General features: G+C 60.6%; 6 protein-coding genes across 6 annotated transcripts; 3 read left to right on the top strand and 3 right to left on the bottom strand.

Annotated features, from left to right (window-relative positions):
* Window positions 1-985: 985 nt before the first annotated feature.
* Window positions 986-2,696, top strand: PLICBS_001085 (uncharacterized protein; the record flags this gene model as incomplete). The annotated part of the gene is made up of 2 exons (XM_018317841.2): window positions 986-1,416; window positions 1,472-2,696. The coding sequence occupies 2 exons, from the start codon at window positions 986-988 to the stop codon at window positions 2,694-2,696; spliced, it is 1,656 nt and encodes a 551-aa protein (XP_018183366.2).
* A 277-nt stretch (window positions 2,697-2,973) lies between these two features.
* On the bottom strand, window positions 2,974-4,317 carry PLICBS_001084 (uncharacterized protein; the record flags this gene model as incomplete). The annotated part of the gene is made up of 2 exons (XM_018317842.2): window positions 2,974-3,221; window positions 3,288-4,317. 2 exons carry the CDS (start codon window positions 4,315-4,317, stop codon window positions 2,974-2,976), a joined length of 1,278 nt encoding a protein of 425 aa, XP_018183367.2.
* Window positions 4,318-4,943: 626 nt separating this feature from the next.
* On the bottom strand, window positions 4,944-5,999 carry PLICBS_001083 (uncharacterized protein; the record flags this gene model as incomplete). Its single annotated transcript, XM_018317843.2, has 1 exon — window positions 4,944-5,999. The coding sequence occupies one exon, from the start codon at window positions 5,997-5,999 to the stop codon at window positions 4,944-4,946; it is 1,056 nt and encodes a 351-aa protein (XP_018183368.1).
* Window positions 6,000-7,186: 1,187 nt separating this feature from the next.
* PLICBS_001082 (uncharacterized protein) lies at window positions 7,187-9,083 on the top strand (the record flags this gene model as incomplete). Its single annotated transcript, XM_018317844.2, has 2 exons — window positions 7,187-7,430; window positions 7,486-9,083. 2 exons carry the CDS (start codon window positions 7,187-7,189, stop codon window positions 9,081-9,083), a joined length of 1,842 nt encoding a protein of 613 aa, XP_018183369.1.
* A 778-nt stretch (window positions 9,084-9,861) lies between these two features.
* PLICBS_001081 (uncharacterized protein) lies at window positions 9,862-10,711 on the bottom strand (the record flags this gene model as incomplete). Its single annotated transcript, XM_018317845.2, has 3 exons — window positions 9,862-10,114; window positions 10,173-10,178; window positions 10,221-10,711. 3 exons carry the CDS (start codon window positions 10,709-10,711, stop codon window positions 9,862-9,864), a joined length of 750 nt encoding a protein of 249 aa, XP_018183370.1.
* A 6,793-nt stretch (window positions 10,712-17,504) lies between these two features.
* Window positions 17,505-21,034, top strand: PLICBS_001080 (uncharacterized protein; the record flags this gene model as incomplete). The annotated part of the gene is made up of 2 exons (XM_018317846.2): window positions 17,505-17,901; window positions 17,961-21,034. The coding sequence occupies 2 exons, from the start codon at window positions 17,505-17,507 to the stop codon at window positions 21,032-21,034; spliced, it is 3,471 nt and encodes a 1,156-aa protein (XP_018183371.2).
* Between the last annotated feature and the right edge of the window lie 5 nt (window positions 21,035-21,039).

The raw sequence follows: 21,039 nt of genomic DNA, 5'->3' as shown, positions 1-21,039 counted from the left end.
CCCGGAGTGGTAATGGCTCCTCGAGCAGCGATAGGTAAGTCGGGAAAGTTGCCGTCTGGCAGTGGACGCGGGGGCCACGGAGGATGATGAGATAAGTTGAGGCGCTGATGAGGGCCTGGGCTGCAGTCGCAGTGGCGGTCTGGAGCCACTGGGAAGCCGCTCCGGGGGGGTGTGCGAGTGGTGCGGAGGGGCCTGGCGGCGCCGCTTCAGTGACGCGGCACCTGCTAGCCGGTCGATTCTACAGCAGGGCACCTCACCTCACGCACGATGCCTCAGAAGCCCTGCACGCTTGGAACCTAACCTAATCCCCACGGGAAACCCTTGCATGCACGCAACGCCGGACGTGGACCCCCTGAAGGTGCCCAGGTGGCATCATCAGCCCACAAACTCACAAACCACGTGCTTGGCGAGGCCTCAGCTCCCCATCCGCAGGCATCGCGGCCGCATCGTGGCCACGTCGTCTGCGATCCATGGATGTCTGCAACGCTGCACCACGCGCGCTAGGAGAGAATATCCTGGGCGCCGGCGACCCTCCTCGGCGTCATGGCGACCCTTTGACAGCCCCTTCGCGCTGTGGGGAGTCTTCTAGCCTCCCAACGAGGAGCAAGTCCAGGCGTTGTGATTACATTCGCCACCCTGCCATTGGTCCGCGGCTGACCAACCGCGCAGGGGTGACCACAGGCTCGGTCATCCGGGTCGCGCTAGTCCGCGTTTGGGCCTGGCTCCTGCTGACTGTACGTGCGCCTCCTTCCGGCGGTGCCCGCTGGGAACCCACTCAAGCCACGGCTGGAGATGGGCAGCCCAGATCCTGCAATCGCTATCTTATCTTTCCCATCTCTGGCCAACCTCCACCACAACGCGTCAAGCTGCACCTCGACACTTTAGCTCTGCAGCCATACAAAGGGCGACGACCGCCGGCTCACTCACCACCCACGGCCGCCGCCCGATACGCATCCGCATACCACACAATCCTGGAGCCTCGGAGATGTCCTCGGATGTCGAGACTCCCAAACGGGAGCCGACGCCTTCGGGCTCCGTTTCCTCCATCCCGCAAAAACGCGCGCTGGACGACTCCCACGGGCCCGCAGTGTCATCACCGCTGAACCCAGACGTTAGGCGGCCCGACTCCCAGCCTCCCGAAGACGCGTCACAGCCGAATCGGGCTAAGTCTTCTCGGGCGAAGAAGGATTCGTTTAAAAAACGCGAGGCCAAGGGCGGCCCGGATAGTCGCTCCGGGACCCCAGACCCGAGAGCTCCTCCCGAGCTTCCGACTGGCGAGACGGGCCCTCTACGATACAAGCTTGCACCGCCGAAGCCTTCCGACTTTGAACCACCGCGAGGGCCGATTACCACATCTCATCATGAAGTCGCGACTCAGGGGGGCCAGAGCGTCGAGTTCTTCGAGACTTCAGAACAGTAAGTGAACTCGCTGATGCATGAATGGGCACGGCTGTCGCTAACTCTCCCCAAGCGTCTTCAACAAGAAAAACTTTCGTTACACGCACTGCATTGCCGACCCCCTCTTCCCATCTATGATATACTATCGCCAGACCGAGTCTGAACCCTACGGTCCTCGCATGAGCTACGAAGATGCTGCGAGCCACGTGTTTTTTGACAAATCCGCGCGGCATGTCACCACTGACAAAGGATTTCGGATGGCGCGAGCCAATGTGGCAGTCCGAGAAGGATGTTGGTACTGGGAATGCAAAATCGTCAAGGGTGTGCGAGAGCCAAAAGATGGCTCGGGCAAACCCGAGGGCGGCCAGCATGTCCGCGTGGGGTGGGCGAGACGCGAAGCATCGCTCGACGCGCCCGTCGGTTTTGACGCCTACAGCTACGGCATCAGGGACGTTGCGGGTGAAAAGGTGCATATGTCGCGCCCCAAGGAATTCTTCCCCGCTGGTGAAGGCATTCGCGAGGGCGATGTCATCGGACTCGAAATACAGCTTCCGTCCGAGTACCTGCACCGCAAGATCATGTCCGGGAACTACAACCCTGCGGTCGATTCGGCGGACGAGGAGCCGCCGTCTACTGCTGAGGCCCCCAACATTGTGCGCGACCGAGTGCCTATCAGGTTCAAAGCGCACACGTACTTCGAGAAGATCGAGTACCACTCGACGAAGGAGCTGGAGGACCTGATGAACCCATCGCCCATAGGCGCAGGTTCGTCATCCTCTCAGGCTCCCAATCCGCTACACACGCACCCTGCGCTACGCACACTGCCTCAGTCGTGCATCAAGATTTACAAGAACGGCGTCCTTGTGGGTCAGCCATTTGCAAACCTGCTCGGTTTCCTTCCTCCCGCCTCCAAACCCATGCCCCAAGTCGGCGCCCGCGAGGGCCTCGATGACGGGATGCTTGGCTACTACCCTGCCGTGAGCGTTTTCCGGGGCGGCGCGGCAGAGGTCAACTTTGGCCCCAACTTTTGGTATCCGCCGCCGGGATACAAGCACGCCTCGGTCTCGACGGATGACGACGTAGACATGATCCCAACGGAACCACGGATCAGGGCGTTGTCTGAGCGGTGGAGAGAACAGATTGCCGAGGACGTTGTGTACGATGTAGTCGACGAGGTCGACTTCTGGATGCAAGACGGCGGTGGCTCGACGGACCAGAACGGCGCCGCGCCGCGGACCGGTTCGTCGGCCATGGGTCTCGGCCGGGAAGAGATCAAAGAGTTGGTGCAGGACGACTGAGCGTAGGCGCCAAGGCGATGTAACATTTGGAGCATGGTTACGGGGCTTGTAGGTCGAGATACCCATTGCATTTGAAACACAAACAACGAAGATTATGTTATGCGTAACGTGTCTCATCGCAGCGTCAATCCAGTGGCGCCCACTTTGTATAATTAACAGAGCAATTCATAGCCGTCATACCGGGCAAATCCGCCCCTTCTCATAACTGTCGTGAGCCATATCCCCTCACATCCACAGTTCCGTCGTCGCTGTTGATCGTCAACTCATGCCAGGGCTTTCAAGATCGCCGCGACGGCGACGCCTCGCGCCGGTCCGCGGCTGGCGATCTAGTCGGTCTGGGAGCGGACGCCAGTGCAGCCGCCTCGGCGTCGGCGTCGGCGACACGCGTCTCGGGCGCCGGCAGGGCCGGGTCATCGGGTAGCTCCTCGATGCGATCGCTGCCGTCAATGGCCGACTCCGACTTTTCGCGCTCGAGGCGGACCTCGCGGCCACGCTTGTGGCAGTACCACAGGACGAAGAGCAGCACTGCGGAGTGGCGTCAGCTTCAAAATCATGGCAAGGGGGTATAGCATTACACAAGCTTTAACTTACACGAAAGTGCGACGCTCCATATGACATTCATGCCAATAAAAGCAGGCCAGCGCGTCTTGAGGACCTCGACAATGGCGCGCAGCATGCCGACAATGGCACCGGGCTTGGTCACCAGCTCGGTTATATTATGCGGCAGCAAGATCTTCTTGGCGGTGCCCTTGATGCCGCCTTCGGCCTCGGCCTTGATGCCCTGGGAGCCGGCGGCGGCGGCAAGGATCTCGGGGCCGAGGCTTTGGGTGATCTTTTCGGGGAGCTGGGTGACGAGCTTCTTGAGCGACGAGGGCAGCTTGTCGAAACCCTTGGAGAGGGTGCCGTCGCGATCCTCGACGAGCTTGGCCAGGTCGTCGTACGCGGTGGGCACGCCGTTGACCAGGTCCTTGAAGACCTGCGTGAACTTTTGTAGCACCTCGGACGAGTCGGTCGACGAGATGACCTTGTTGTTCTTGGCCGACAGGTTGAGGCGGTCGAGCACGCGGCTGAGGTCCTTTGTCTCACGCTCGCCCTCGGCGGGAGACACGTCTTTCTCGGGTTCGAGGCCTTGCTCCGTCTTCTTGTGTCGCGTGAAGAGCAGGGACAACCGGTTCGGCTTCTTTTCAGCCGCGGCGGTCTTGTCCGCGCCGCCCTTCTTGTGCGGTTGTGACGCCTCTCCGACTTCTTCGCGCCCCTCGGAGGATGATGCGGCAGCTTCGTTGTCGGACGGCCAGTCGAACTCGGCCAGGTAGGTTCGTGGGGGCAGCGGCGGCGCGGGCCCGTCGGCGCCGGCTAACAGCTCCTCGAGGAAGGACTCGTCGTCAGGGTCCAGCACGGGCGACGCTGATGACTGCTGGTGCTCGCCATGGTGGCGGTGGTGCTTGTCCTTGTGACGGTGCGCGTTCTTGTCGTGGTCCTGCCTGCTGGCGCGCTCGTCGAGGATGTCGTCCGAGTCCTTGACCTCGTTGGCGTGGCGCTGGGCCTCGTCTTTCGCTTCTCTCTCAGCCTCCTTCTGCGCCCGGTGCTTCTTGACCTTTTTGTACGTAAAGTACTCGAGCATCGTGGGGAGGGGGGGGCGAGCGGTTGCGTGTATGTGTACTGTGGAGTGTGTGTGGATTTGATGGCTGGAGCTCGTGCTGTATGTGCGCCTGGCTCTGAGCAGTGTCTTTATATCGGCGTGTGTGGGCGAGGATGGCGCGACACAAAGGGGGTGGCCTCAGAGGTCGGCGGCTTTATTGTTTGCATGAGGTGAAAGCAAGGACGGCCAGCTCCCCTTGGCACTCGTCCCAAGACCAAGTACCTCACAACCGACACTCGCAGATCCCCCGCCACTGGTGGAGGGAGCTCGCTGGCGGCCGCTGAAGCGATGCACCGCCACCACGGCTAAGTGATGTCATGAGCCACCTTGGATCTGGGTGGGTGGAACGGCACTGAGCTTGCTGAGGTGTCTTCACGTGCTTTGATGGTACGTACTTCGCACATACTGGTCGCCAGGCATGAAGTTAGCTGGGTTGCGCAAAGTACTGTGCCGACTCCATCACGGCAATTGTTGGGCACTGCTTCAAAAGGTAGTCACATCCTTTGCCGAATTTCACATTTTTGTTGGGTATCTCTTGGCAACTCCAGCCATCTCGGTATGCCCGCCGCGTGATCGTGCGACGCAGTCGCCTCGTTCGTATCTCTCCATCACTCGGCTGCCACCTCGCGCGTTTCCTCTTCCTCGCCTACATCCTCCTCCTCTTCCTCGCTGTCCTCGTCCGCCTGCCGCTGCTGCTCCATGACCTCGTCGGCCAGCGTCGCACGCCGCGCGCCGCTCTGCCTGCGGCCCCGCTGGTAAGCCTCCGTCTGGGTAACGGCACGCTCGCCAACGTAGCGGTCGCCCACCCACGGGCGCGAACACTTGGGGCACTTCTCGGCCCGCTGCGCGCGCAGGAAGGCCTCCTGGCAAATGTCGTGGAGACGCAGCGTGCAGTTGGGCTCGGAGCACCGCAGGCCCACCGTGACAATGTCCCTGCAGGCCTCGCAAAACTTGATGCGCTGCCACTCGTCCGGCGCGGCGTCCGGGTCGTTGTACGTCTCTAACAGCCACGGCCGGAGCTCGAGAAGCGCGCGCGGCGTCACAGAGTAGAAGCCGGCCCTGCTCTTCTCGAACCAACCGCCGTCGACGAGGCTGGCCAGCACCGTTTCCACCTCGCTGTGCTTGAGTCCCCTAGCCGACACCGCTGATTGCGACTGCGACTCTGACTGCTGCTGCCCGTCGCCGTCGCCGCCGGTCTGCCGCCGGTTCCTGGGCCGCGCGAATTTGATGGCCTGCATCTCGGTGATGGCGATCACCTCCATGCGTGGTGAATTGTACTTGTCAAACATGCCGTCGAGGACACGCTTGATGAATGCCAGCTCCTCTGGGCTGTAGGTGGTGGCGAGCTGCGTCTGCGGGTCCGACGCTGTGTTGACGAGAGCGTAGATGCGTTGCTTAGTGACCTGGTGGACGGTGCTCCGGATCTCGTAATCGAAGAGCGATGCCGCGTCAGACGCGACCTCTAGGTACGCCTGGAAGTCCTCTTGCGTCACCTGTTCGGGGCGCGTGTCGCCGTTGCTGCTCCCGCTTCCGCCGGCGGCGGCATTGAATATGGCTGCCAGGATGGCTTGTGCCTCTTCGAACGTTATGGCGCCATGCGACAGCAGCGCCTGCAGAAACGCCCGGTGGCTGTTGTCGTAGCCGTCCTTGAGGAGGTCCTCCATTGCTCCGGTCGGCTGGCGCGTCCTTTGGCCGCAATCGGCTGCGGGCTGCGGAGCGAGCGCGGGCAGTCTTGGAGGGGGTCTGCAGATGTGAGTTTCGAGGAGTCTGGCAGACGCGACTTGGCGGCACGGGAACGCGTTGGCAAGTTTAATGGATTAGCGTGGGTTCGGTGGCGGTGCGTCAAGCCTCAGCGGGCCGGAGTCGCCTCAGTTAGTTGGGTCTAGTGGTGAAGTGGCCGGTGCAAACGCCTATGGGTGCGACGTGTGGAGAGAGCAGACAACGGCGAAATGCCACTTGCATACTGTCTCTTGCCAAACAGTGTGCGGCGGTATTTTACGACAATTTGATTGCACAGGGAGCCGTTTTCTCAATTGTGTTGTCTGGGCATGAGATCATTGGGACAGTGCTAGCGACGACTTCGCGGTGCCGGTAGTGGGAGGCACATATCTTTTAGCGAACATGAGGTGAGGCGTGATAGGCACTGGATCTTGCCCCGAGGAATTGAACAAGCCAAAGTCGACAGTACACCACGAGAAAAGAAAAATCCATAGAGAAGACAATACTTAAGCAGAGCCTTAAAATTGCCCCATCCCTGTGTTTATGAAGACGGCTCATTGAGCATCATTCTATGCAGGGTAGCCCAAATACGCCTGCCATTTGGCTTACTCATCCATATTTCCACCGTCTGCACCACCACCAGCCACCAGACAACGCTGCCAACAAATGCAACGTCGTGTCTGGTGAACGTCTGCTCACCAGCACTCAAGAGCATCAACCACGCCTCGGTCCTGTCTCAGACGTCTCAGCCGGAAGGATTCTGCCTCAATCCGTCACGCAGTTCCGCCTCGCGACATTTTGAATTGCTAGCCGTGCACATCCCCCTGGACGCACGTGTCTTTTCGCCTGTCTCCTGCTACTCGGGTCCCAGGAGGGCTGACGGCCTCTTCGCGTCCAGCCAGGCGCGGTTCCGCCGCCCATGAGTGGCATTGCGCTCGGGTCCAGCGGTTGCGGTGTCTCCTTTACCGACTAAGAGGCTCCGAATCTAGGATTGGACGTACATGGTGTAACCAAGCCAAGGGCTGTCTTCCGCGTCCCGTTCTTCCGCGCAGAGCCACGGTGTTCCTCGCGCAAGTAGCCGCCGTCTGCTGCCAGGGCCAGGCTGTTCGGCCAGGGCTACAATCGAGCATCAATGGCCGAGCTCAAAGACTTTGACGTCAAGCGCATCCTGCGCAGCGATGGCGCAGATTCTGGCCCCGGATACTGGCCGGCGCCGGCTCCGAGCGCCGTAAAGAAGACAGCAAGGGAGGCGCCAGCGAGTGCCACGAGGCAAAAGGCGCACATGGTTCGTCTCGAAGATGACGACCCCCGCTTCATCGAGTGGAGGATCAAGCTCGGCATCCTGCTCAAGCAAGAGTTGGCTCCGAACCCGGATGGTACGTCCCTCACGGTTCCATAGACTCTTACGCATCGGCTGACGCGCATGTGCAGAAGGGAACCCATGGTATCTCCAGTTTCCGCGGGGTTACTGGCTGTACGAGAAGTCCAAGCACCTCTGGGTGTCGGGCTATCCTATCAAGGGGAAGCTCTACAAGACGCCCCAGGAGTTTGGGCTCCATCTGCTCTGGCTCATGAGCACGTCGGCGGACTATCGTGACTGCTGCTGCGTCCACTGCAACGTGCCACCAGCGACGAAACCAGCCGCACCTGTAGAGACGGCGGTGCCGCTACCCATACCCGCTGCCGCCGCGGCTACTTCAAGACCACAAAGTGTCCCCCACAAGGTGACCCCCGTCCCGCTGCCGACCTTTCCTGGACAACCGAAGGCAAAAGAGCCCGCCAATGGATCCGAGAAGCAGAAGCAGACCCAGGTGCCTCTTCCTACCCCCGCCGGCGCGCATCCCACACAGCCTCCTGCACCGGCGCGCCCCCAAGCTCAGTCGCAGGTGCAGGCGCCTTCGCCAGGACAGGCTCAGACGGCTCAAGTGCAGCAACCTCAGGCTCAACCGCAGCCGCAGCCACAACCCCAATCGCAACCTCAGTCACACTCGCAGGCACCGCCGCAAGCCCAAACCCAAGCTAGGCCTCCGAGCTGGAGCTTGCAATCACCGCTGCTGTTCAGGGCAGGCGAGCTTGTCTGGTATCAAAATGGCAATTCGTGGCGACTGGGCGTCATCAGCGCGCCGGGCGACGACCGCTTCGAGATTACGCCCATAGGGCATGAGGCGGTACCACAGCAGCCCGTGGAGAAGAAGGCCAAGGAGATGCGGCCATTTCACGCATTCAGTGTCCCTGGCGTATCAATGCCAGAGCTGCAGGGCAAGCCATTCGACGCGACGCCATGGGCCGAACTATTCAACTACGCCGGCCAGGATCGAGTGAAGCGCAACAACATGCTCCTTGACGCATCCAAGATGGCCGCTTCCAAGATCGACACGTCGTTCTCGTTCTGGAGTCCCCTGTCCCAAGACATGCAGAGCGAGACGGTGCCATTCTATGGAGGTTTCCTTGGCGCCGAGCGTATCGAGCTTGGCGACTGTCTGCGTGTTAATCCCGTTGCGGGAGACTCCATGTCCTGGAACGACTCTTCTGTGCTTGGCGTGCGCCGCATCATGCTGCGCACCGTGAACCGGCAGCGGTCCATTGTTCTCATCGGCGCCATCTACCAAGTCGTCAAGGCCGACGATCCCTTTGCGCAGCCTGTGCCCACCGAGGACCTCCCAATCCCTCTGCAGGAAGAGACGCGGTGGCGCAACGCCGTGAGGCCGGAGCAGCCCTGGCGATGGTCGCTCGTCAAGGAAGACGCCGTGCTCGAGGAGCGCAGCATCCGTGGCCGCTTCTACCCGACGCACTACATCATGCCCATTCTCAACGAGGCCGCGTTCAACGCCGCCGTCGCGGAGCGCAATGTCGACAACCAGTATCCCTACTTGAATAACCGCCTGGACGGGGCTGGGGGCTATGTAGGGTTCTGCTTTAATAGGCGAGATGCCCTGGGCGCGTCTGTGGCTGCAGGCATGAGACTGCGCTTGGAGCCGCTGATACGAGAGATGGAGCGCGCAGGCGGTAACACCGCGACGGCTCAATAGGTGCACCATCAAGAGGAAGCAGGGGGGATTGAGACTCGCGAGTTGTGACAGATGACAGACGAAACAAGATATCACTTTAGCGCCCTCACGTGGCCTGGAGGCCGAGCAAGAGACGAGCGTGATGCATAAACCCAGCAGGCACGTCCTATAACTCAGGCACGACAAACAAGTTGAGAAGATCATTATGGAACAAGGTCGGGGCATAAAAGACCGAGGTGATTCATGTTATCCCGACACCGAGCAACCTTGGAGGGATGAGCTTTTTGCCTAAACAAACTAAACAAAACCAACGCATACAACGGCTGGTCCTTCCGTCACGCCGCGTCGCCGTGCCATGAAAGTTGCCCAAGTCTTGCGGTGCTTGTCCGTAACAGCCGCGCGTCGCACGACCGCTTTCTCCCCCTACTTGTGCATGCAAACTCTCCGCGCCGCACGAGCTACAAGGGCTCCCCAGGCTCCTACGCCGGCAGTAAAAAACGCCAGGTGCTCTCCAAGCAAGGTCGAAATGCAGTTGCCGTTCCACGTCCTGCCATCATTGCCGTCGTTGTCGTCGTCGTCGTTGCTTTTTCGTGAACGTATTTTTTCCCCATTACAAAGTGGTCTCTGCTTGCCACTCACAAGCAGCCATTCCGTCAATACTTTTTTGATGCTTCGAAAGGAGCAAATGCCGGCATGACGTCCCAATTACACCTCCCGCGGCCTCAGCACCGCCCCTGCGGTGGCAGAAGCCGCATGCCTTGCACGCCACCTGCGATGGAGTGGCGTCATGATATCGTGTTTAGGAGACCTTCAGGCTGTCCAGGCGTGCCTGCAACATCTTAAGAACACCGGGGTCTGGCTCCGGCTCAATCTTGCGCGGCAGGGCCCTGGGCGACGCAACCGACATTTTGGTGCCACACTTGGCGCACTCGACACCATCGGAAGCGCCCTCCGGGTACAAGGTCTGGCAACGCTGGCACTCGTATCGGGGAACGCTGTTGGGCCCGAAAGCATCGCCGGGGTAGCCAAAGGGGTACTTGTCCTTCTTGGGTCTGTTCATTGTCAGTATGTGCCTTTATCAACTGAGGGGTTCGTCCGGGAAAGACTTACGGGTCCCTGGGGCAGTCAGTACACCGAATATGCCCGCAGCTCTCGCACTTCTTGCTGGCAGGCATGAACAGCGTCTGACACTCGTGACATGTCCTTCGGACGCGCTGTCGTGGCCTCCTGTGAATGAGGTCTTGCCCACCAGTCTTGCTCGAACGCTTGAGAACGACACGGCCGCCATCGTAATACAAATCGGCGACAATGCGTGAACTCTCCCTGTAGTCCTTGCTGACTGCCTCTTTCCGCTCACGACTGGCAGCCTTCTCGGCCTCGGTACGCTTCGGTGGATAGCGAGGGCAGTCCTTGCAGCAAACGTGCTGGCAGCCGGAGCACTCTTCGGCCGCAACGAAGGTCGCGTTGCACAAGTGGCATGTTCGGCGGATGCGGATGCGGATTGGCTTGTCTACGCGCAGGACGGTGTCGTCTTCCGCGCCCGTGATCCAGTCCGAAAGTCTGAACTCGAGGCCGTAGCGCTCCGCGAGCTTCTTGGCCCGCTGCTCGAGCAGCTCGGTCCTGGAGACTTTGGTGACGCGTTCCTCCATGGCTTCCTTGGCGGTTTGACTCTCGCTAGTCTTGGTCGTTTGCGTTGGTTTGCTAGACCCGGGTCAACCCACGTTGCAACTACAGGGGTTAAACGGGGGGGAGGGCATGAACCCACGTCTTGGCACCTGGTGGTAGAGGGCTGTCTTTCTTGGGGCGCGAGCTCATGGCTACTTCGCCCTGATCCCTTCTACCGGAGTAAGGGTCACTGCGGGACGAATTGGCGACGTGGGAGCGCAGCCACGCGCCAGATGCGTGAGGGGCGGCGAGGGCTACAAGTACGACTAAGAAAAGCGCAGATTGAGGAGAATGACTTTGTGTGGGCCAGAGGACGGGTTTCTAGGTGCCGTCGTTGCCCAGCCGATCGAGGGAGGTGAGGTTGTCGACGAGCGCAGAACGCGGAGCGGCTCTGGGAAGCGCTATAGCTGCGGCCAGACAACCCTGGCAGTGTCTCGAGGTGGATGTCGAGGAATTGCTTCAGGTGAATGAGAGGCGGTCCGCGGGTTGCGGTAACCGGACGAAAATGGAGTTAGGGGTCGTTCGGAGCTGGTTTTGGCGAGGTTGAGGAAGGGCAGTTGAGGATTTGAAGAGTGGAAGAGGAGGAGCAGACGGTGTGAGGCGCCAGGACCCCGGTAACCTGACCCGACCGAGTTTAAAAGGGCCCTGCAGCTGCAAGAGGCGAGGAAGAAGACCTTCGCCTGGAGTGGCTGCTGGGAACCTGGAGGCACCTGCGGAGTACCTACGGTGCAGTAATGCATGCACGCCTCAGTCCAAGCCCTGGCTGGACGGGAGGAACCCAACACGGGCTAGACAGGGAGTTTGGAAGTGCTCAGCGCTCGTACTCTGTACACTCTGCACGCGGGCCACGCTCGCGCGCGGGCGGCGGCAACGGACAACGGCTCCCTGAGGCGGGGCTGTCACAGCTACTAGGTACCTAAGGTAGTACCTTTGCTCCCCCCCCCCTCCGGGTCTCTTTTACCCTGGGCTGGGCTGGGCTGGCTGGCTTGCCTGGGATGGATGGATTATAGGCAAGGTCAGGAAAACCCAGCGACCCACCACCCCCCTCTGGGCCCCCCGGTGGTCGGGAAACACCACCTAGGCAAAGCAGGGTCAGGCGCCAGCACGGCGGTGTTAGGGGTTAGGTTACCGGCCGCCAGGCTCGCCCGCTGCGTGGACCATCTGCCACGAACCCACCAACGCATCAAGCCACCAACATTTGACGCACGACGCGGTCATCATGGGCAAGTTCACAGGTAATAGCTAGGGGTCAATAGATGGCGGACAGCTCGCCTTTGGGCTCCGCCGGTCGCAGACGGCCGAGCAAGCGGTTGGAGCGTCCTGCCCCATCCTGTCGTCGTGGCCCGGACGCGTTGCCGCGGTGGCGGACTGATGACATGGCTTGGACGGGCTCCCATGCAAGCAACACCTCACATTCTGCGTGTGCGTGCTGCAGCAAGGGCTGCTGCTCCCCTTGCCAAGCAAGTCACTCCAGGCAATATACAAGCGAGGCGCTTTCTTCGTCATTGTCGTCGTTGTTGTCGTTGTCTGCGGCGGCCGACAAGCTTCAGCCGGCCCAACAAAGTTTCGAGCAACACGCAGGCGGCCACATTGGCGACCGCCAGGACGAGGGACGACTCGCCCAGAACGCCCCTCTGCCCGCTGCCGCCGCAATGGCGCCGCGGAGAGGCACTGGAGGGCCGCCCCGGTAGGTGGGTTTTGGTGGTTGAATGTTGGTGGGTGGACGGGCGGATGGATGGATGGATGGATGGATCCATGGATGCTTGGATCCTGACGGACCCAGGGCGCTGGAACGGGGGTCAGGCCATTCCCGAGGCGGTTTGGTTAGCTTCGGACGGGTCGCGGCGCTTGGAGCTGACCTACTCTGCCCGCCGCTTCCCTTTCCCCAAGTTTTCTTTTCTTTCTTTTTGGTCCCGGGGCCCCTGCTGACAGCGCACAAAAAGCCCTTTTCTTTTTCGGCAGTTGGAACACTCGTCCTGAATTGCCTGTGGCAGTCTGTGCTGCGACCCGAGGGGCATCATGCAGTCCACACGTCAGACAGGTTGGACCCGACACTCTGGCTCGCTGGGCCCGGGGTCCTGGGATGAGATGGGGGATGGGGGGCGGCACGGGGAGCGGAGACGACGGGAGGGTGGGAACCGCGCCTGCGAGGGAGGGAGGGAGGGAGGGAAGAGGGGAGAAGCGGGATTGATGGGCCCGACTCCCGGCTCCCGCCGCGCGCCCGTCAGCTAAGGATACCTACTGGTGGTTTAAGTGGTTGGTGGTGTCCGTGAAGCGCCTCGGGGGCGTGGGCCAGAACCAGGGCGTCGGGAGCTGGGACGGCAGCTTCATCGTTGGGTTCGCGCCGCTAGGAGCCGTTTGCCCCTCCGCCGACCCTCGAGCCAGTGCGAGTGCGCATACAGACTGCAGAGTTTTAGTCGGTCAGGGCAAACTCAGCAGACAATGAAGATGTCGGCGATTCGACGCGTGGGCGGCTCATCATCAAACCCACAGCGTCCCGACTGTCTGGGAGGCGTGGCTGCAGCGCCGCCAGCTGGGCCAACAAACGGCCTTCCCTCGTTCCCGGCCTGGGCGCCACGCCGTCGCCCCGTCCCCTCCCAACCGAACAGCTGGGATCAGCAGCTACCAGCCCGCCGGCGGGCGACGACAGCCGGAGGGGAGAGGCAGGACTTCTATTTGCGCCCGTCGTAGAAGGTGTTGGATGTTGGCTTCGACTTGGGCGACTGGAAGAGAGACTCGTGTGTACGAAGTGTGTACTTGACGAACGACTGCGAGGATGGGCAGGCAGCCACAAGTGGCTCGAAGCTTGAGGCCACGAGCTCGCGTCGGACCACCTGTTGGACTGATTGATACCGCCGCGGAGTTACATTGAAGCGCGACAGTGGCAGTGGCAGCTGCGGGAGTGTCGCACAACACCAGGCGGGAACGTCACAGCCTGCAGGACTCGTACGAGAACCTGCAAGGTGGCAATGGGGGCCGCCGATGAGGAGGACTCAGGAGATGATGGGCCAGCAGGCGGGCATAACGGCCCCACCAGACGTCGTGTGAAGGGTGTAGGAGAGACTGTGGGCATGGCGGCGGCGACGAGGATGACGACGAGGACGGACGACGGCGAGAGGAGGGCTGACTTGCGATTTTGGTCGGACATGCAAACACGAAGCTGTCATCGCGGCGCGCCCGGGGCCGAGTTGCGCTCAGTGCGGTAGGGGCCGTGCTTTCGAGGGCCTGCTGGGCTGGAAGTCACCAGACCCCATGCCCGGTGCTGCAGGTTTTGTTTCCATCCATTCCCAACGACGGCGGTCCGCAATCTGAAGGCGCCCGGCTGCGGTGCGTAACAACTGTCACGAGCAGTCGTGACGACAATGCGCCGCCGTCGTCTCTGTCCCTGGCCAATACAACGCGAGAGGTGCAAGGTGCAATTTGTCTTCACCCGATGATGCCCTCTCCCATCCACCACACCACCTCAGGGGGAGACACGAAAGCCAGCGCAATCCTGCCTGGAGCATCCAGTCCGAGCCCCAGGTCTGGTCTGCATGCCCCATCCCTCCCGCTACAGACGCCGTTGACGCTGCAAGAGTGAATGGGAGGGTGGATGGATGGGTGGATGGACCTCCTCGCAGCCTGTCAACCGTCAAGCCAGTCAATCGAAGCCCCGCCTGGGCCCTTGCTGCCCCTGCCCACAATGGAACCACGGCCTCGGAAACCTGCAGCGCGGACCGCCCGCACACGCGCTGGAACCCTCATCATTGGCACCTGTGCGAGTACCGGGGTGCTGGCGCCATTGCCGGGCAGCCCCGTCGAATCGTCGATTGGGAGCCGGACAGCCTGAAAGGCAGCTTGGTTTAGGGGCGCGTCTCCGGGCTCCCAAGTACCTTAGGTGGGCACTGGGCACCCAAGCAGCACCTACGGTCCGGCCTTGCCTAAGGTAGGTATGCGGCCCGCCCGTCCGACGCCCGCTTCCCGCCCGCAGTCCGCCGGGCCATCCAGCACCAGTAGCGCCCAACCTGGGCTTCTTTCCTCTGCCAAAATGCTCGTTATCGAAGGGGGCCAGGCCTAGGACACCCCGGCATCTGCATCTCGGGCACACGCCTGCTCTTTCGTCGCCGACGGACACCCGCGCTCCTGGGATTTTTCCCGCGCTCGCATGGCAGATTTGGCCTGCACCGCACTTCCGCACGCTTGGATGCGTGGCGCCACGGACGGGCACTGCAACTGCGGCCTTTTCTGATGTGTCGAATTTGACTAACCTGAGTGCGGGTGAGGGGCCGAAATGCCACGGATGAGCAGAAAAAGTTGGCTCAACGCCCCTACGAGTAGATGCCACCCAAGGCACTCGTTCCTCGAACACACTTTGCACATTAATTCCATGCTGAGCCTCAATGGGATGTCAGCGTCCTTCATATGTACGGACTGTGGGTTGCCCGGATGCTCTGCCGCTCTTCCGGAGCCGTGTCTGTCTTCGCCAAATGTCTCTGTTACCCTTGCCTCAGATTCCCGCCAACCCGGGACCGTGATCAGTGCCGGCCAGGAACATGCATGCAAGCTTTGTATGCTGGTAAAATTACGTGTGAATCGTTTCTTGACCTCTACATTGGCGTTGGTTCACGGTTAGGTTGGTCATGAGATCTGTGCTTGCCGTGACAAACTACAGTATACTCCGCGTGCAAGGTTTCCGCCCGAACCGAGAACGCCCTTCCTTCGTCTATACAGCTCATGCGTTCCTGACAGTCGACTGTTGTCGATCATTTGCCGTTCAAATTGATCTTTTACAATTGTTATCGAGTCCTGTCTGGTGGGACCTCCCGCTTTCCCAGTCTCGATGGCCAAGTCCGCCTGCCCAAGCCAGCGCTGTCAATCCGCACCGACAGCCAACAGGCAACCTAGCGAGGATGCGACCACATGCGGCCCTGGCCGAGAAGTGGTCTCAGCCTCAGAAAGTGCACCATGAGCCCGGAGACTTGGGAAACGAGATATCATATGCATGGATCACTCACTCGCCGCTCGATCCACCACGGCACACGTGAGCGCCGCTCTACGTTCTAAACACCGATCAAGCGACGCTCTCGGGCCCTGTTGGCTCCTGCTGTTTATGCTGTTTATGCTAGAGTAAAATGTACGGCCTCACGATTTAGCCCTTAAAGCCCAACCGGCGACCTACTCACACTGCACGCCCGCTGGTCGGGCGAGGGTGTTGATGTCACCGGCCAACAAGGTGTGTCGAAGATGTGCCAACGCCCCGTACCGACACACTTGCCATGTTTATTTAACGTCCTGTCAGCTGGGTCTTTCTCGAGGTCCCTCGCCAGGAAAACGGACGAGATAACTAAGCCGTTAGGATGTGCTGGGAGAAAACATATGCCGGTCAAAGCTTTCCGGAGGGCACATCCGCGCGGAGGGCCTTGCATCATGGGTTTCTTTTTTTTTTTTAATGTACGAGTACTTCGTACGACATAGCGCAAGGGGGGGAGGGGGGACCCGCGCATGAGAATCGTACGTGGACAGGATGCAGGATTCGGGCCGGCCATTCCAGCCGGTTGGTCTGGCGGCCGTGCTTTGGTCCTTGCAGCATGTCGTCAGTTGCGCTGTGGACGGTACCGGAGCCTCGGTGCAGCCAATGCGGGCTTGATACATTTTAAGCTGTCTTCTTTGGCCGTAACTGCGCCAATGGAAAAGGCACCCTGGTCGACGCGAGCCCAGTGGCTTGCCATCTGGCGATGCGGGCGCTGGCGCGCGGGTGGAACAGCCGTGGCCGAGGTTGCCCAAGGTGCCGCTTCCGCGGAAGCAGGGGAGATTGCTGTCGCGCAGCAGGTTGCGTCTGAGGTGCCACAGCTTTGCCTGTGCCACGGTGATGCTTTGTGCCTGACGCTGGAATCGTTTGTGCCGTTTCTGCGCAAAGAGACGACGGGTTCGTGCTGGCACCCGCGGGCGTGCGTACTTACAAAACGCCAGACGATGCCAGCTGACAGGATCTACACCGCTTCAACGCAACAGCAGCTCGGGGAACCACGGACCGGCCCGTGTTTGAGCCCATTGAAAGGTAAAAGTGGAAGTGCATTCCCTTTGGATTGCCATCCGCTCTGATCGTACCAGAAGGTTGTCAGTCAAGGAGCTTGCTGCCTGTAGCAAACTCCGTGGTGGGATTAACGACAGGTGCGCTCTAAATTTACCTTCTTACCCCTACCTACGGTACTGGAGTACTGTAGTACACTGGAACTGAGCATCTCGCTTGAAAGGGACAACGAGGCTCACGCCTGCGCGGGCAATTGTGCAACATTCTTTATATAAGTCGTCTCTACGATGCCAGACAACTTCTTCATATGCACATTGCTTCTTCATGGTGGCGACTACGTACCTATTAACTGAGTGGTCCTGTACTCCGTATCGTGATTGTTAGTACGAGAAGAAAGTCGCAGTACCACCTTGTCCGCGCCCTGGAAGTAACTGCGTTGGGCGGCTTACCTAACACGCGTGGACCTTGCATTGGCGGTTCATTTTCGGCAGCAACGGCCCTGAGTCAATGAGGTAATACGAGGATCGAGGAATTAACGAGTCCGAGGGATCGCGACTTGCTCCTACAACAGCATCGTTCGTCTTCACCCGTTAACAGCAGCCTTACGCGTCTCCCAGCTCCTGACCGCAACCACACGAAGTCCCTCGTACGCATTGCATCTGCATTGCGGTCAATACCCGATTCACTCAAATCAGCTCCCCGAGACTGTGCAAAGACCCTCTGCACAGTCGACAAACCTGCTCCCCTTGTTCTTCGCGGCTAGCTATATGCAACAAGAGCCCACCGAGAATTCAGAATCGCGTCGTCACACAACCGCCCTCGAAGTCCCTTCCCACTCCGCCCACGATGGCTCCCTTCACCATGAAGCCGACCACCTGCAGCGCGTCCGCTCCGCCGCCTCCGGCAGCTCCCGCAGCGCGTCGCCACGCTCCACGCGTCTCGACCCTCTCGACGCCGTCGATGCCAACCAGCTCGACGAGAGACTACGTGGGCTGAGCCTGCGCGACGGCAGCGGCAGTCGCCATCGCCCCACGGCCGCAGGCCAGAGGATTTTGGACTATGAGAATGCCCTAACGCCGCCCACACCGAGGCAGGCTATGGGCTTCAAGGTCATCAAACGCTCTGACTCATTCAACGGCGTGAAGCTTACCGACTTTCCCAACGGTCAGTTCCTACGTGCTGCCTCGTCGCCAGTAGTCAAGCGGATTCTGACTTCTTAGCAGAGATCTTGACACACGTGTTGTCCCATCTCCATCCCGATTCACATGCCTCGGTCGCGCTGGTGTCGAAGCGCTTCTACGCACTCGTGACGACACCGCACGCATGGCGGATGGCCTTCCTGCGCTACTTTCCGGGGCAAACCCTCCTAGACAAGAAAGCTGCAAAGGCAGAAGCGGACGTCTGGGCAGAAACAGCATCTGACATTGTTCGGTTCGAGACTCGCTACTTCTGTCGCTTGACGCCTCTCGCAACATGGCGTAGCGAGTACCTATTCCGAACGCGCCTAATTCGCAGCCTGGCTCGTGGCAAGCCCGGAACGTCTACCGGCAACATCGGTTCGTCGGGAGGCGGTGGCCCGTCCGGGAAGAAGAAGAGCGCTGTCCTGACGTACAACTCCAAACTCCCCTGGCTGGTCACAAATGTTCACGCCGTCTTCTCCAATGGGAAGAAGCCCCCTCAGGCTATTCAAGGCACCGCCGATCTCGGTGTGGCGACAATGAGCGATCCTACCAGCGGCAGGATCGAGCGGTGGGGATTCCAAGACCCCTTCACAGCTGCTCAGCTCGAGGAGGTGGCTCCTAATCTTGTGCCGTACGGCCTCGGAGATGGTCCTGCTGCTGCTCCAAACGTCATGGATGTGAGCCAGCCGTATGGCGTGCTCTCGGGCGAAGGCTTTCCTGGTGGACGTGCATACTTCAGGGGTGTAGACGAGCTATGCGGCCGCTACCTGGGCGGCGATAGCGGCGTCGTCGACACTTATCCCGATATCCCCAAGATTCCTGAAATGTCGGACGCCATCTGCAGCGTCTGGATAGCCAAGTCCTCGGCGGTGCCTACTGCCACGCAATCACTTTGCGGAATGCTCACCGGCACTGCCCTTGGCGTCGTCACTGCGTATTCCCTTGGCTGGGACCCCAGCGGACCGCGACATGCCAGCGGCGATATGACGGCGCGATGGATCCTGAGCCCTGGTGTGCCCATCATCTCCATCAAGGTCGACGACGCGTACAGCATCAAACGCAAGTCATCGGCCAGAGCCTGGGCCGTGGCACTCAATGCTTTGGGTGAGGTTTTCTACTTGACCGAGACACTCTCGGCGCCCCAGACCCGTGCCAGCGGCGACGACATCACCAGGCATGCATGGCTTGCTGGGCGCTCAGTCTACTGGCATCTCATCGAAGGCACGCGCCGCGTTGCGCGCCCGGATGACCTGGACAAGAACGCTTTGCGCGGCGCGTATTCTCCCCGGTCCCCGTCGGACTCGATGAAGCTCAACAAACTGCAGCTGGCCGCCGAGGCACGGGAGATTGAGAAATTTCTGCGCCACAAGCCCGCACACTTTCGCAAGGTGTGTGAGGGCTGGGACATGCGACGCAGGCTCGAGGTCGACTTTGCCGCCGATGATGGCAAAGACGCGGGAGAAGGCGTATTCGTGATCGACTGTGGGCTGGCTGAAGATCGACCTGCTTGCGTCCGACGATTTTCGAGGATGCTGGCACCAACACAGGTCGACGACGGCACTCGAGGAGCGCAATCGGCTGCGCCTTCACCTGTCCGCGTCGTCTCGTCTCTCTTCGGGGCTGTCGAGTCTAAAGCCACCATTACGTCCGGCTCTCCTGAGCCCGTATCGCCCAGGCCACCCCCTCCGACGCCATCAGCGCCATCTGGCCTGACGCAAGGGTTACATGAGTGGCACTGCTCTTATTTCGAGCTCAGGAATCATGGCCAGTCCATTATCACTTCCTCTGCCTTGGACTGCTCCTTGCAAAGCCTGCACACCTTGGCAGAGGACCCCCTTCACGTTGCCACCGAGTCTGGAGCGCCGTCCACCAAGACCAGGCCCAAGATAGCCTCGGCCTCCGTTGAAATCCCAGGCCGCAGGGCACGGCCGTTCGCTATTGGCACCAAAGGCGGGGCTGTGCTAGTCTGGGATGCACGTCATGGACTTTCTGAAGGAGTGCGCCCAATCCGAATCATCCAGACCGATTCACCTGAGATATCCTGTCTCGCAATATCGGCGCTGTATCTGGTGCATGGTGGCAGCGATGGGCTCGTCCAGGCCTGGGACACGTTGGCATCGACGACTGATCCCGTAAGGACTCTGAACGCCCGGTCTAATGGGCGTGTTCCTCGGCACATGATGGTGATGAACCCGGCTCTACGCGAGGGCAGCTATTCTGCCGTGGGCGCAATCTACCTGGATCCAGATCCTACCACCCTCCGTGGTGTCCTGTCTTTTGGAGCCTTCATGCGCTTTTGGACTTATAGCTCAGCAAACCATCCAGCGGGCCGCAAGCGCCGCCTTCGACATTCCGACGTTCATGGCCGCCTGGCAAGTCGTCGGCTCGGCGGAGCTGTGTCTGGCTACATTGCTGCGGAGGAAGCCGAGCTCCGGCGTGAAAACGAACAGCGAGCACGGGAGCAGACCCGACTGCGGCGGCGTTTCGGCGTAGGCGCCTTCGGGGACTTGACCGAGGAAGAGGCATTGCGGTACGCGCAGATGGTGTCGGAGGAGGCGTACCTCCAGGACGAACAGCGACGAGCCAGCGATTCGGCAGCCGACGCCAGCCTCGATACTGCATCCTCGGTAAGCGAAACCACGGTAGACACAGTCACGCCCGAGCCCAGCGTCACGGACGCGAGCCCTCAAGTCAACATCGCAGCCACCGACGACGAGAGTGAGTTTGAGCAGCAGATCCAGCAGGCAATCCGCCTCTCACTCCTGGAGGGCGTGAACGACCTGGGCCAGTCACCTCGAGGCAACAGCTCCGGCGACTTCGAGTATGCAATCACAGTCAAGCCCAAGGGCAGCAAGAAGGGGAAGAACTCGGGCTCTGCGTCATCGTCGCCGGCCAGCCACACCCCCATCAATGACCTCGCTGCCGGATCCTCCCGTCCAGCCGCCAACGAGGACGAGGACCTAGCAATAGCCCTCAGCCTCAGTATGCAAGACCAGACGTCGTCGCCGCCGCGCGCGTCTGTTGTCTCCGCGGTCGGACCCGGGGAACAGCAGGACGAGTTCCCTCCGCTGAAGAGTGAGGGCGTTGGCAAGGGGAAAGGAGTGATGAGGTGGTAATATAG

The sequence above is a fragment of the Purpureocillium lilacinum genome (genome assembly GCF_023168085.1).
Source record: "Purpureocillium lilacinum CBS 284.36 DNA, scaffold_1, whole genome shotgun sequence".
Taxonomy (NCBI): Eukaryota; Fungi; Ascomycota; class Sordariomycetes; order Hypocreales; family Ophiocordycipitaceae; genus Purpureocillium; species Purpureocillium lilacinum.
Note: the sequence above shows the minus strand (reverse complement) of the source record. Positions and strands in the feature narration are given on the sequence as shown.